The sequence below is a fragment of the Chaetodon auriga genome, chromosome 17, assembly GCF_051107435.1.
Source record: "Chaetodon auriga isolate fChaAug3 chromosome 17, fChaAug3.hap1, whole genome shotgun sequence".
NCBI lineage: Eukaryota > Metazoa > Chordata > Actinopteri > Chaetodontiformes > Chaetodontidae > Chaetodon > Chaetodon auriga.
This window is the reverse complement of record NC_135090.1, coordinates 15,837,356-15,850,216: the sequence shown is the minus strand read 5'-3', so window position 1 is coordinate 15,850,216 and position 12,861 is coordinate 15,837,356. Positions and strand designations below refer to the sequence as shown.

General features: G+C 40.8%; 1 protein-coding gene across 1 annotated transcript; it reads right to left on the bottom strand.

The window, feature by feature from the left end:
- Positions 1 to 7,185: 7,185 nt before the first annotated feature.
- On the bottom strand, positions 7,186 to 11,239 carry mrpl24 (mitochondrial ribosomal protein L24). The gene is made up of 6 exons (XM_076753797.1): positions 11,195 to 11,239; positions 10,743 to 10,929; positions 9,943 to 10,038; positions 9,530 to 9,633; positions 9,055 to 9,185; positions 7,186 to 7,644 (listed from the first exon to the last, which is right to left on the bottom strand). Exons 2-6 carry the CDS (start codon positions 10,923 to 10,925, stop codon positions 7,508 to 7,510), a joined length of 651 nt encoding a protein of 216 aa, XP_076609912.1. The 5' UTR covers positions 10,926 to 10,929; positions 11,195 to 11,239; the 3' UTR covers positions 7,186 to 7,507.
- Between the last annotated feature and the right edge of the window lie 1,622 nt (positions 11,240 to 12,861).

Here is a 12,861-nt window from a genome sequence, read left to right as displayed (position 1 = left end):
TAAGTGGACTATTGGTCTCCTTAAATCACCTTGAGGGACTTTGCATGGATCGCCATGGGAGTGCTGAGCAGTTTGCAGCATCCTGCAGAGGAGCAGTGCGAGACCACAGCTGCAGCTGCTCAGCACTCCACAGCTTCAGTCTAAGACAGCAGCATTTGATTTGAGACCAATAAAGTCACTGCAGCTTGTCACAATTAATCAAGTACTCTACTTAAGTACAAATCGAGGTAGTTGTACACTTCTTTACTCGAGTATTTCCATTTTATGACACTTTAAACTTCACTTCACTACATCTCAGAGGGAAATACTGTACTTTTTACTCCACTGCATTTGTCTGACAGCTTTAGATCCCAGTTCCTTATCCTTCTTGTTCAGTGAAAACCACTTATCTCCAAATTTGGTGATTTCAAATTAGACGTTTTCTGATAAACCGAAGGATTAAGTGTTCCTTCATGGGACGAGTAAACTCTTGTTCAGATAAATAAACTTATTTAAAACCCCTCTTGGATTAGCTGGAAAATGCATCATCAGAAAGCTGATTTTCTGAGCTCATGGAAAGTTTTACTTTTAAAGGATGGAGCAAGCAACATACACATTAATGCAGCAATAATATTATTATATCCAATACATACAATAGTGAAACAGGGACAGGGACCATTTTGCTGCATAATAAGGACTTTTACTTTTATTTTGCTGATAATACTTACATACTTTTACTTAAGAATACTACTTTCACCACTGCAATGTAGTAATCATTAACTGCAGCTGATCCAGAAAAAGCCAGCTGTCCCCAAAAAAGGTCACAAAAATATTTATTTACCAACATGAAAGCAGCTTCAAAGCAGCATAAAAATAGGAATGCTGCACATTATCTTTTCAGCTGTTGGTAATTGCTAGTTTTGAAGATTGGTGAATGAGCTAACAAGCTCAAAGGGTTTATATAAATGCTGTTGAATTTGTGGTCGTGTCCACAGCCGGATTAACCTCAGAGGCTCTCGGCAAAAAGAGCTGTGGCCCCTTTGACCAAACCTCTGCCACCCCAACCTCATTTTTTCTCTGTGCAGTTGTATCCTCTCATCTTCAAGTAAACAAACTGAACACTACTTAGTAATGTGCACCATGTAAAGGCTAAGAGTTGCTCAAAATGGCTAAAGTTGGAGGCAGGATGAAAAGCCTGGTTTCACAGAGCAGACAAGACTTGATTAGTGTTCATTGGGGGTAATGATGCTTCTAAACAGTCCCTCCTGGAGGGCATCAATGGTGTTGCACTCCTTTGTACAAATAAAAAGTGACGGAAGTTGTTAGAAGAATGAAGAAGAGAAATCCTGTTGCTGTCTCACCTCCACACACCTGGCAAAGTGCTGCAGGAGGTGAGCTGCTCAGACGCTTTGTTTGAAGGATGCTGACATCTTTACCCTTTCGGTTGGGGCTGTGGAGCAGGTGCCCGCCTCGCCCAGTCAGACAGAGTGAATGGGGCTTTGTAGTGGTCGTCCTGTGGCTTGGCAGCAGCAGCTGATGCATCACACCTGAGGAATCTGACACCCAGGTAGCAGCAGGACTGTCTGGGAAGGAAATGTCAAAGCTCAGAGAGCGGACAAAGATCAGAGGTGTGACTCGGTCCAGCTTCACGTTCCAGATTTGACGGACTGTCAGAGTGGCCCAGATTGATTTGAGTGCAGTCAGCAGTAATGCTCGCTTTAGGACGTCATCCACTCCGCTGTCATCCGTCATCAACAGCAGGAGGGCAGAATGAAAAGCAAGGTCGTCTTTACAACTGAAACTTCCACTGCTGCTGCTGGCATCAGACCTTTGACCAACTGGACAATTGGACAAACGACAATATCCAACTGATGCAAATCTTGTGATAAGATTGAAATGGCACCATTTCCCAGAAGCCCCAGACCTCTGCGGGTTAAATGTAAACTTAGTAGAAGTTTTTAAACAGCCAAGTTTACAACTACAATTTGGGGAGAAAATTATTTTAGAAGTGAGATTTTAGGACAAACGGCAAACTCCAGGGCTGTGGAATGGCACCAGTGTGAAAGTGCTAAAAACTGCTGTTCCTTTAATGGCCTCTTGAGGCTGGCTGCAAACGCAAATCATCCCATAGACCCCCACATTAAAATGCCCAACTTTACAGCAGAAACAATCATGTTTACAGCCTGGTACAAACAGTTTTGGACCCTCTTCCCTGTTCATGACAGCTGTGGTGGCTAATGCTGGCAAACTTTAGATAGATATTTCTGTGTAGATCACATTTTTGAGTCTTTGTGGCTCTTCTCTACGTGTGCTTCCATTACACAACATTTTAGTTCAGTCAGCTCATCTATGATACCTTTCAAGCAACTGATTTTAGAATGATAAGGAAAGGAAAGGAAAGGAAAGGAAAGGAAACTCAGTGTGCTGTTATCCTGTAATTACCTCTCGTGGCCACACTGGCCACTGCTTTAGCCAAAGTTACATAGCTTCACTAAAGGCCAACAAGAAGGAGAAGTCTAAGAAAAAAGATGAAAATGTGAACATGTACAATTTCACGACAACCAGGAAAACCCCATCAACTGATGAAGATCATGTGATATGACCGAAAGCTCCAGAACAGCTGCTGAATGGACCCTGTGGTGAGATTTTCTCAAGCGATCAGTATATCACAGAAAACCAAGCAATGTTATACTGTGACAGTTACTCAACACACATACTTCAGTACAATTCTGAAGTACACACAAGTATTTCCATTTTATATTACTTTATGCTTGTACTTTCTGAGGGTCGTATTGTACCTTGTACTGAATTCATCTGACTTAGGACTGGCTTAAGTTACTGGTTAGTTTGCAAATTAAGTTTATTCCTCATTTATTTTACACATAAAATTTATAATTACTGTATAAAATATGATGCACTACTACAAATTAAACATCCGTACTGTATGTAACATAGTTTAAACCTCGACCAGCTACAGAAATAAAATGCATCTATTCATCAATGATAATATAATAATACATTAATATTATAATACTGAAAGGGGTCCTTCTACATAATACTACAGCGTACTTTTACTTTTGCTACTTTACACTGACAACACATTTTTACCTGTGAAAGACTTTTCATGCGTGACTCTTACTTGTAATGGTGTATTTTTCACATTACTGTATGAATACTTTTACCTAAGTACAGGATATAATTACTCTTTCCACCACCGATGTCCTAAGCTTCCTCTGCATAATGTTCGCAGTGTTAAAAATGGCATTTTTGAAACATCTTTCACAACAGCTTACAACAAATACTATGTGCTATGGAAAGAGTTTTTTTTTTTTAGCTTTTTCTGTGAACTATGTGTCTGCAAACGAAGTGAATTAAGTGAATATAAACCCCATAAATCAAGTCTGGACGAGGGAATTTAAGTCCAAAAGGAAAAGTCAGAGCATCGTTTTATCTTCCTTTTCAGCTCCAAACCATAACATATTGAGGTCATATACAAGACTCCACTGAGAGCGACTAAATTAGACCAAACATAGTTAAACATGCATGCAAGCCATGCCTCAGACCTGCATACAAGCTAACGTTACATTTTCCAGCAGCCTTCAAACAACCAGCCTGTAATTAGACACTATCATTATATTGTAGCTGAGCTTAGATCATCAAGTGAGTCAAGAGCAACACTCAGATTTAGATTTAAAGTGTCTTCAGATGTTCTGGAGATGTGCGAGTGATCACAAGTCCTTCTGTTTCTGTGAAGGAGATTATAATGTGACTAGCAGGGGTGAGTTTCTGAAATGTTTATTTCTTTTACAAACAAAATCTGCACAGCAAACCTGCAACCAGTCCATCATGCGAAGACAGAGGTAGCACCCAAGTGACCACAAGCACTCATTTAAGGCATATTAAGCTACTTTTAGAGGATGCAACATACTGTAATCTGACTTTTTAGGTTAGCACGCGATAGCAGCTTTGTTAGACTCTGACACGTGCAGCCTACACCCCCAGGTGGTATTCATTAGTTTACGTGGCTGAGACGCAAAATGTGACTCAGCTGAAAAACGGAGCCAGCAGTTTATTTTTATGTATTCTTAATTCTGCTTGAGTCATGTTCAGTGGTTGCATTTAACTGGGTTACCAGAGCTGCTGTCAACTTACCACAGAGCAGAAATTACAAGATGGGCATTCTTAAAACTCATTCTAGCCTGCTCGGCTTGGGACGGCCATAAAACGCTGCGTGTGTGAGTGGAAAAAAAAAAAGACAGACAAATGAAGCAATACAAAGGTTCCACTTGACCAGCATTACACTTCACCTTGCTGTCATCCCAGACTGAAATCCATACAACACTTGTGCAATGACAGGAAAGGCGACCAGCCCTTGAATCATTTTTCCTCCCATAAAAGCAAAACCTCAAAACCCTGTTTCCGCTGACTGGCTACTTTTATTCCCTCTTGGATGCAAAGTGGCAAACCGGTTGAGGAGGGACGAGTCTGGGAAAGCTGCTGAATTCATCCAGTCACCGGCCAAACCAACGACTTGCCGTGCTTTCTGCATGATGTTACTGCGCTGACCAGAAATTAGGGTTTAGAGAGCCGCTGTGAAAGTTTGACGCAATTATATTATCTATGACACATCACTTTTTGTGTCACTGCCTGGCAACGGAGTTAGTTGCTTCTACAGCTGGAGCACTGGCAACAAGTAAACTTAGTCTTTCGGTAAATCAATACTGGTGGTTAACCAGCGAGGAAAAAAAGACTTCATAGGCTTCACAGGCCGCCTGCCTCTTATATCACAGATGAATGTACTGCACAGAAGACTGGGCTTCCCTTTGACAAAGAGAGGTAAAACTGGGTCTTTAAAACTAGGTATTTATAGCTACAAAGGGCTATTTAAAGATTATTTTAAAAAAACTGGGGAGATGCTAAAAGCGAAAAGCATAATTTAATCAAAGCTATAGTCAGGACAATACTAAGTGATGAGAGCAAATATATTTAACATTTCCCTACAAGAACATCTAAATGTTGTTTCAAAGCTTTCTCCAACCTCCCAGGATATAATCCTGGTAGAAAAAACTGAATCCATTGATTAGATATTAATATCAGTCAGATATGTTCTGTAAATAGAGAATATCGCTGCTCCACAAGTTGTTAAAATCTCCAAACTCCCAGCCTGGTTTCACTCTGACTTGTCACAGGAAAGTTCGCAGGAAAGGCTCAGGTGTTAATAAAACTAATGAGGGCTGAATTCCATTTAGTTGCTTCAGTTTCAGCATCCTGCTATTGTGCATTGTGGCTTCCTGGGACCCTTTGAATAGAATGGAGCCATTGTTAACGTTACTTTTCCTACTGTGAGAAGTCTGCTGTGAAAAAAAAAAAAAAACACACCTGACAAATTACCTGTGGTCACATGAACTCAGGAACCCTCACGGTGCATTTTTGTGACTAATGAAGCACAACGTTTTGTAAGCTTTTGGTGCTGGCACACACAAAAAACAGACTTTAACCTTGGCGTCCTCTCAGCTGAGCATCTTTCCAGGTCACATCAGGTACGCTGTTAGTGTTAAAGGTGTTTAAAGATAAACAAAATGTGTCGACCAGCTGTGGAGAGGGTTTGATTCTTCTTCAACAGCTGCTATAAAATTGTCTTTACATTTCAATAGGTCCATTTACAGAGCAGACATTTTGACTTGTTGCCACTAACAATGCTGAACGATGGGCAACATGCACAAAACCAGGGCTGTATCTGAACGAAATTCAGTCTTCATTAAAGTTATTCTCATCTGTGTCTTTCCTGCTAAAACAAGTCAAAATGTCTGCTGCAAAAAAGCTCTGCCAGCTCCTCAATGTGATGGCTGATAGTAAGGATGAGTTTTAGAAGTACAGTTGCAGCCACTTAATATTTTTTCATATCATTTATTGATTCTATCAAATTCTTACCAGTTTCATACTATGTTCCAAAAGCACATCTTTTTAACATATCAATGCTTACTTAAGCTTCATGTAACCCTCACCACTCACTTTGCGGGACGTGTATGCAGGAGAACTGCCTGAGTTTTCCCTTAAAAAGATGTAAAAATGACATTTGCTTTGAATGTTTTTCTTACTTCATTTATATCACGCAGATGAAATTATTTGGTCAGAAATTCAAGGGTGAGGTCATTATTTGAAACCTGATGCGAAACCCGTCACACGACGCCGAAACGACACGCAGTGCCAGCGTATAAGAAGTCAAGTGAGGTGAGTGAGAACTTTGTTGAAACTATCCAGTGTGTGTAGTCTCCTCCCAAGCCATTACCTTCTCCACACTGTTTCCCAGACACGTTGGAAAGAGAGACTCATTTGTCTAAAGGCTTTGGAGAGCAGCATGTCTGGGCTTCTGTAAAATAATATGACTATTTTCAGCCTCTAATCCAAACAGGCTGCAACGATTACCATTATTAACCCAGCCAATACCAAGAATCATTTTTCCAATCATGCAGACTTTACAGTGCGTATGAAGCATTCTGCAGCGCTAAATGTCGACTGATTTATTATCTCTGGGACAGATGCTGCTGGCCTCTGTGAACTAGCAGCCACTGCTGTTCTCATGTTGGCCCTGATACAAGCTAAGTCAACACTGTCATCTGAACTGAAGCTCTGCTTTAACCGGTTTTTTAAATGTTTCATTTCTGCTCAGTTAAAAAAATAATAATGTTTTTGGGCCACTTGTGGGCAGCGCAACAAGCGGTTCACACTGACACGACATTGCTTTGAAAGGTGATATGTTAGCATACGGTTGCCTATTCGCACATCCAGCAGACACGGAGCAACATTAACAGTCATTTGGGGACGTGTTTGTGGCCACTTCATGTTTTTAAGAGCAATAACAATAAATCACAAGAACAAAACGATGAGCTGAAAAGAGGTTTAAAAGCTCTGTTGAGCTGAAGTGAACTGCTGTCAGACAGTAATTCTCTGGGTGTTTGTCACTACAAGGGACCTTTCACATTACATACAGCCATCTGACCCGATGTTCATAAAAATATACGGATAAGAGCAGCTTCAAAGTTTAAGTTCAGGAAATGAACATGCCTGTGTGGCTCTACAAGAGGCCAAAAGACACTTATTTAAACTAAAGGGCTTTCTTAACCTATCTTAACTTGTGGTTTAATAGTACTGTTGTTTGATATTATGAAGTTCCTCGATAGGAAACACAACGTTAACCAACGGCTGTGGTTTACATGTGACATTTATTCATACGTACAAAGACAGGAACATAATACAAACTGACAGAGAATGACTGAAACTGTGAATAACCAGGAAACATTGAAGTAGCAGATCTGTTTCACCTCCTCATGTTTTCACAAGGCCATCATTTCCTTAATAATGTGTATGTTGCACCAGTATTTTACAGTCCATTAGCCTTACTCACGTCATCCTCACAGCCTCTTTTTAGCATGTCCTTCTGCTCGACTCCAACAAAAACACGGTGTCTCCTGAGGCCACGTGAAAACCGGATGGCACAATGAGGCCTGAGTGTCTCTGACTTCTCTGGTTAGTACCAGTAAGACCTCCTGTGCCTCCTGTTCTCCTGAATACCCATTTTCTCCATGACTTCCTCCTCCAGGGTTTTCAAAGACGGTACATAGGTCTTTCCTAGAGCGTCCTCTGGACTGGTGTCTTTGGGGCCATCTGTGAGGACAGAAATAAAAGCTCAGCTCATGCGAAGCTATATACAACTTCAATAGCATAAGCACAAAAATGCAGGCACCTGTTCTTACACTTTTTTTTTTTTCTGTTAGACAAATTTATCAATGTCGACAATTTTAACAATGACTCTGAAACCAGCAAAGGCTTTGTTGGACCGGGACCTATCTCGAGTGTCAACACAAAGGAAAACATTGAACATAAAACAGGAGTGATGTCTCAGGCTGTACAAGCAAACTGGAGGGCTGCTTGCTTTTGTAAAGGTCTGTGCCCTTCATGTGTCTTTTAGCTTAGAACGAAATGCTTCTTCCTCCGTAAAACAATCCAACCAAATCACTCTGAAACCTGTTTTGGAATTCAAGTGTGCAAAGGGTGGAAAAATGGGAGATGTCTGGACTGAGCCTCCTGAACCTTTCCACAGAGGACAATTCAACATTAAAGCTGGAGTTGATAAAGATGAAGAGACCAGCAGTGAGGAGATGAGCGGCTCTTTTAATTAATACTTACATAAACAACTCTTTAAATGCAACAATCGCATAAATGCAGGCAAAATAGCCGTCACAAACGCACCTTTCAGTCTGAATCGCCTACCCGGCCTGGCAGTTCCTGCTCACTGCTGTGTGTGTGTGCTACTGGGTAAGATGCTGAACAAGAGTGTGTCATCGCTCACCGTATCCAACTACCTCATGTCTCATTCATATTATCATAATGAATGTAAACAACAAGCATGGCTATTGTTGGTACTCACAGCTGTCACACTGGTATATTAGCTTGAAGAAACCTTGGCTGCACTTTCTCTTCCATTCTTGTGCATCTAGCTCACTGTAGCTCTCACAATATATCTGTCTGGCCTTGTGAAGGCTCTGGTCATGCACAGCGAGTGCATCCCTTCATTCAGGCAGAATGACATGTTTGGATGGGTTTATTACAGGCCTACAACAGTCAGAGCATTGGATTTATTGATTGGGATGTAAAGAGAATTTCAAATAGTCCAATAGTGTGCACCATTTTCCCTGTTTCAGCACTTTCATCCCGCCCCTCTCTGTGAGTGTGGCTTATGAAAAACCTATAAACACCTTTGCCTTCAGATGTGGCCTGACGACACATCGTACAAACAAGTTTGTTTCAAGCATAGCGTGGGAGTACAATTAAGCTGCAGGGTTGCTCAGCACTGGTAGAACTTCCCATGTGTCTGCTAGTTTAGAAAGAAACGTGTTTCTTCCCCTATAAAACAATCAAACTGCATCACTCAGACATGTATTTTTAGTATGCAAGTCTGCTCAGGATGGAAAGATGAATGACAGCCAGTTTTATGTGCTGAATCTTAGCTGCACATGGAATAAACTGGTTACAGAGAAGAATTCACCTCCAGTGAAAACACACACAGGCGCTCACCTTTCCACTGCTCTGGTATGATGCCATCTCGTCGCTCCACTACAGGTTTCGGGATGATTCGACCCGTCCTGAGAGAAACTCGGACTCTCTCGCCCTGCTCTGTGTATTTCCACTCCACCTCGGTGGGTTTCCTGCAAGATCAATATCAGCATGTCAAAACTGGTCTGTTATGAAACCAAAGATCATTTGCATTTAACTTCAGTAAATAACGCTGGACTATCCTTTTTAATATTCTGAAGTTAGCTGGATGCTATTACACAGCATTTATCTTAAGGTTAGGGGAAAGGAGAATTGGAGGATCATGAAGTGGGGCAGCACAAGTTACTTGTAGCTCCAGATAACAATAATCTAAGATCATACAGAACGAATCTTGACTGCTAACCTGTGGGTCAGCTTTTGTTAATATCCTAAGGAGGGTGTGCACATGCATATTAGCCACAACTTTAATCTTGTACTGTAGCCAGGTGTACTGTACCTGTCCGAGGGATCAATGAGGGTGACATCATGGACCAAAAGAGGAGCCTCACTAGCAACATAGGCCCCAGAGTAATCCTCAGTTTTTCCAATGTACCTGTAATGCTAAGGCAGAAAACAATTCATATTCGACCAAACATGTGGCGGCAAAATGGCTTTTTATGGTGCACTTTGTCAGCAGTTGCACCCTGACCCAGACACTGGCTCCATCTGGTGGAGCTAAAGAATAAATACAAGTGTTTTAAACTGATGCAAAGTTAAGATCATGAAAATCTCAAAATGAGAAGATAAGTCGTCTCTGTGAGTCCAGAGTTTAGGTTCATGTTGACACATCAGCACTGTTAGAGAAAACAAGTGTAATGTACCAACAACAGCTGAAACTGCATCTAATCTCAGAGAATATCACTTCCTTACCGTGTTCAGTCCCTCCAGGATAACCCAATTCCTGTGTCTGAAGACTTGGATCACTTTTCCTTGCTTTCCTTTGTCCTTTCCTTTGAGAATCTCAACCTGAGAAACACGACAAAGACAGATATGTAACTCGAGTTGTACAAACATGATCTTTTTTATGAAAGGGGCATCCTGGAAAGGGGTTCACCACTGCAATTCATTACAGTTTGCTCAGAACATAAAACTATACAGAAGTACAAGTAAACAAGTGTGAGCTTGGAAATACACTTATTGTGCTCATTCTTCTAAAATAAACCGTTCCCTTCAGATTTGCGTAAGCTGTACTTTCATGTTGTGGCTGGTCCAAATGGCAGAAGACTCACAAAATGTTTGACAGCTGGCTAAAATTGCTGGTAGCTTCCTAAAGCATTACACTAAGTTATACATTATGTTATGCACCTTGTACCTCTGATTTCTGCACTGATGTCCTGTCCTGTAGTCATCAAACATCCAAGAACTGGCTGAAGTGAGACTTTACAAAACCTGTAACTGGTTACTGAACTTGAGCTACATGCAATTTGACCACCTAAAGATTTGACTGTAAACTACCTCTAGAAGCAAAAACACCAAGTTTTGACCTGTTAACATCTAAGAACAGAGCTGGTCGATTACACAGTGAATAAACTTAGTCTCAGCTATGTGAAATATAAGGAGGACATAACCAAATGCTTGTATGTCATTTTAAGGGTCAGCATTCAGAGACCTGAACGACTTGCAATGGGCTTATAAATACCTGAAACTTGAGTTAAGTGGGAGTTACTTACCATGTCCCCTTTGAACACAGACCAGTCCCGTGCTGCCATCGGCTCCACGAACACCTTTCTCCTCTTCGTCCCCGGAGGATTCATCCTCTTGGCAGCCACCGTCCACGGTCTGTTGGTGCCGTAGCGGTAATTTTTGGGTACAACAACCTTGACGGCCATCTCCAGGAGAGTGGTCAGCCTCATTGTGCTGCAGGGACAAAATGAATCAAGGCTTGTTAATTAGCTTAAAAGGTAACCACTCTCCCTTGACAACAGTACACTGTCCCAACACAAGCTATGCTAACGCTAGCTTGAGGAGAAGCCATCATTAACGTCACACCGGCTAAACATCCGCCGTTATCTTTTCAAACACACAGATATCTTAAATAGCACTCATGTTTATATTGTTAAATTAAAAAGCGGTGTTACAACAAAAAACGAGTTGGCAAAATAACATTGCAGAAAGATCTTACCCTCTGTTGATGTCAATGTCACATGTAACACCACGGGCACAAACACAAGTCTCAGCGGGCAGCGCCTCCTAGTGGAAAGGAGGGTAAGAGCTGACTGCACGCATGCGCAATGGGGAAACAATGCATCAAAAGGTTAAATTGACCTGATGTCATATCCTTTCCTGCATCACAGTGTTAATGTAGCTTATTGTATTTTATATAAATACAACAGTCTCATAGCAGTTGTATTGACATTGTCAGTAAATTTTAATTTCCTGTCAACAAGACAGCAAAGAAGTTAGGTAGTGAGGTCCATTTCTGAACAATTTCATCATATCTGATATTGTGAAGTCCTTAAAATACCAAAGCATGCATGCCTGGATGCCTTCAAAAGATCAGTAAAAAGAGCTGCATGGTGTTTCCTTCTTTCCAAAGCTGGAATAATGTCTTTTAAATCAAGAGCGGCCACCATGACAGTGCTGAGCTTTGATCTAAACCCTGATTGGTTTGTGGTTAGAACAGAATTTGCTGAGAGGAATGATTTGAAGTTATCATTTACTAGAGATTCTAGTATTTTAACACGCATGATCATTTAGAAATAGGCCTACAGGCTTTATTTCTCTTTTTGAATAGGCATGACATTTCTGCTGAGAACCACTTGACCTATTCTGTACTCTGTGTTTCTTTTAAAATGTGCATGCTTTTTAACTACTGAGTTTAAAGGCTTAGAAAAATGGTCAAAATCTAATTCAGTATTTCATCCTGGAACTTCTAATGTTTCAATCTTTCCTCATAAACTGCATTTTTTTTGTCTCATTTGTGGTTGTATAATCTGTGATGAATGACCATGGCCGACTCAGTGTTGATGAGCATGAGTCACTGTTTGACAGCATCGTTTGATAATGAACATTTTTCTTTTACAGTTCAACAGCAATGTGTCATTTGGAACATTATAGGCACAAAACGCTGAAGATGTCACAGTATATTTTGGATTTGAAAATGCAGAGATTCATTTTATAGCAAATAGTATGTCTAAAAGTCTATGGTTGCTCTTTTCCTTAAAGATTTTTGGCTAGGAAATTACTGAAAAACCAAAAAGCATCCACACAATCAAATGCTGTATTTGTTTGAAATAAAATGAAAATATATTTTTATCCATAAAGTTTGAACAAAGACAGATTTTCACGCCCATATGCAATCTAACTATGACATCCTGTTTGGATTTCGGCTGTTTTTGCTGAGTGTGGAGTGAAACTATTCACGAAACTCAACAGAAGCAGAATCAGTGGGTTATCACAAGCCATACTGAAGTTACTGTGACAAGGCTGAGATTATTTATAGCAACCATACACCACAAGAGAAAACCTGCAATCCTACATGTAAGCAGTCATTAATCTCGTGAACCAGATGTACCAGCTGCCCCAAGGGAACATTTACAAATCGATGCTTTGAAAAAGCTGTCGTCCAGCAGCTCGTGGATATTACAAAAATGACAAACGAACGTGGACTTAAAACATTCTGTCTCCATCCAAACAACATATTTAAAGAACTCACGCTCAACCAAACCCCATGACAAATTCAAAGCTGTCAGGACATGTTACGTAACGCCAAAACTAGTTCAGCTATCGCAGCCTAAAGCTCCGAACTGTGCCGCAAGGCTCTCTTGGGAGCAAATTATATGTGACAAG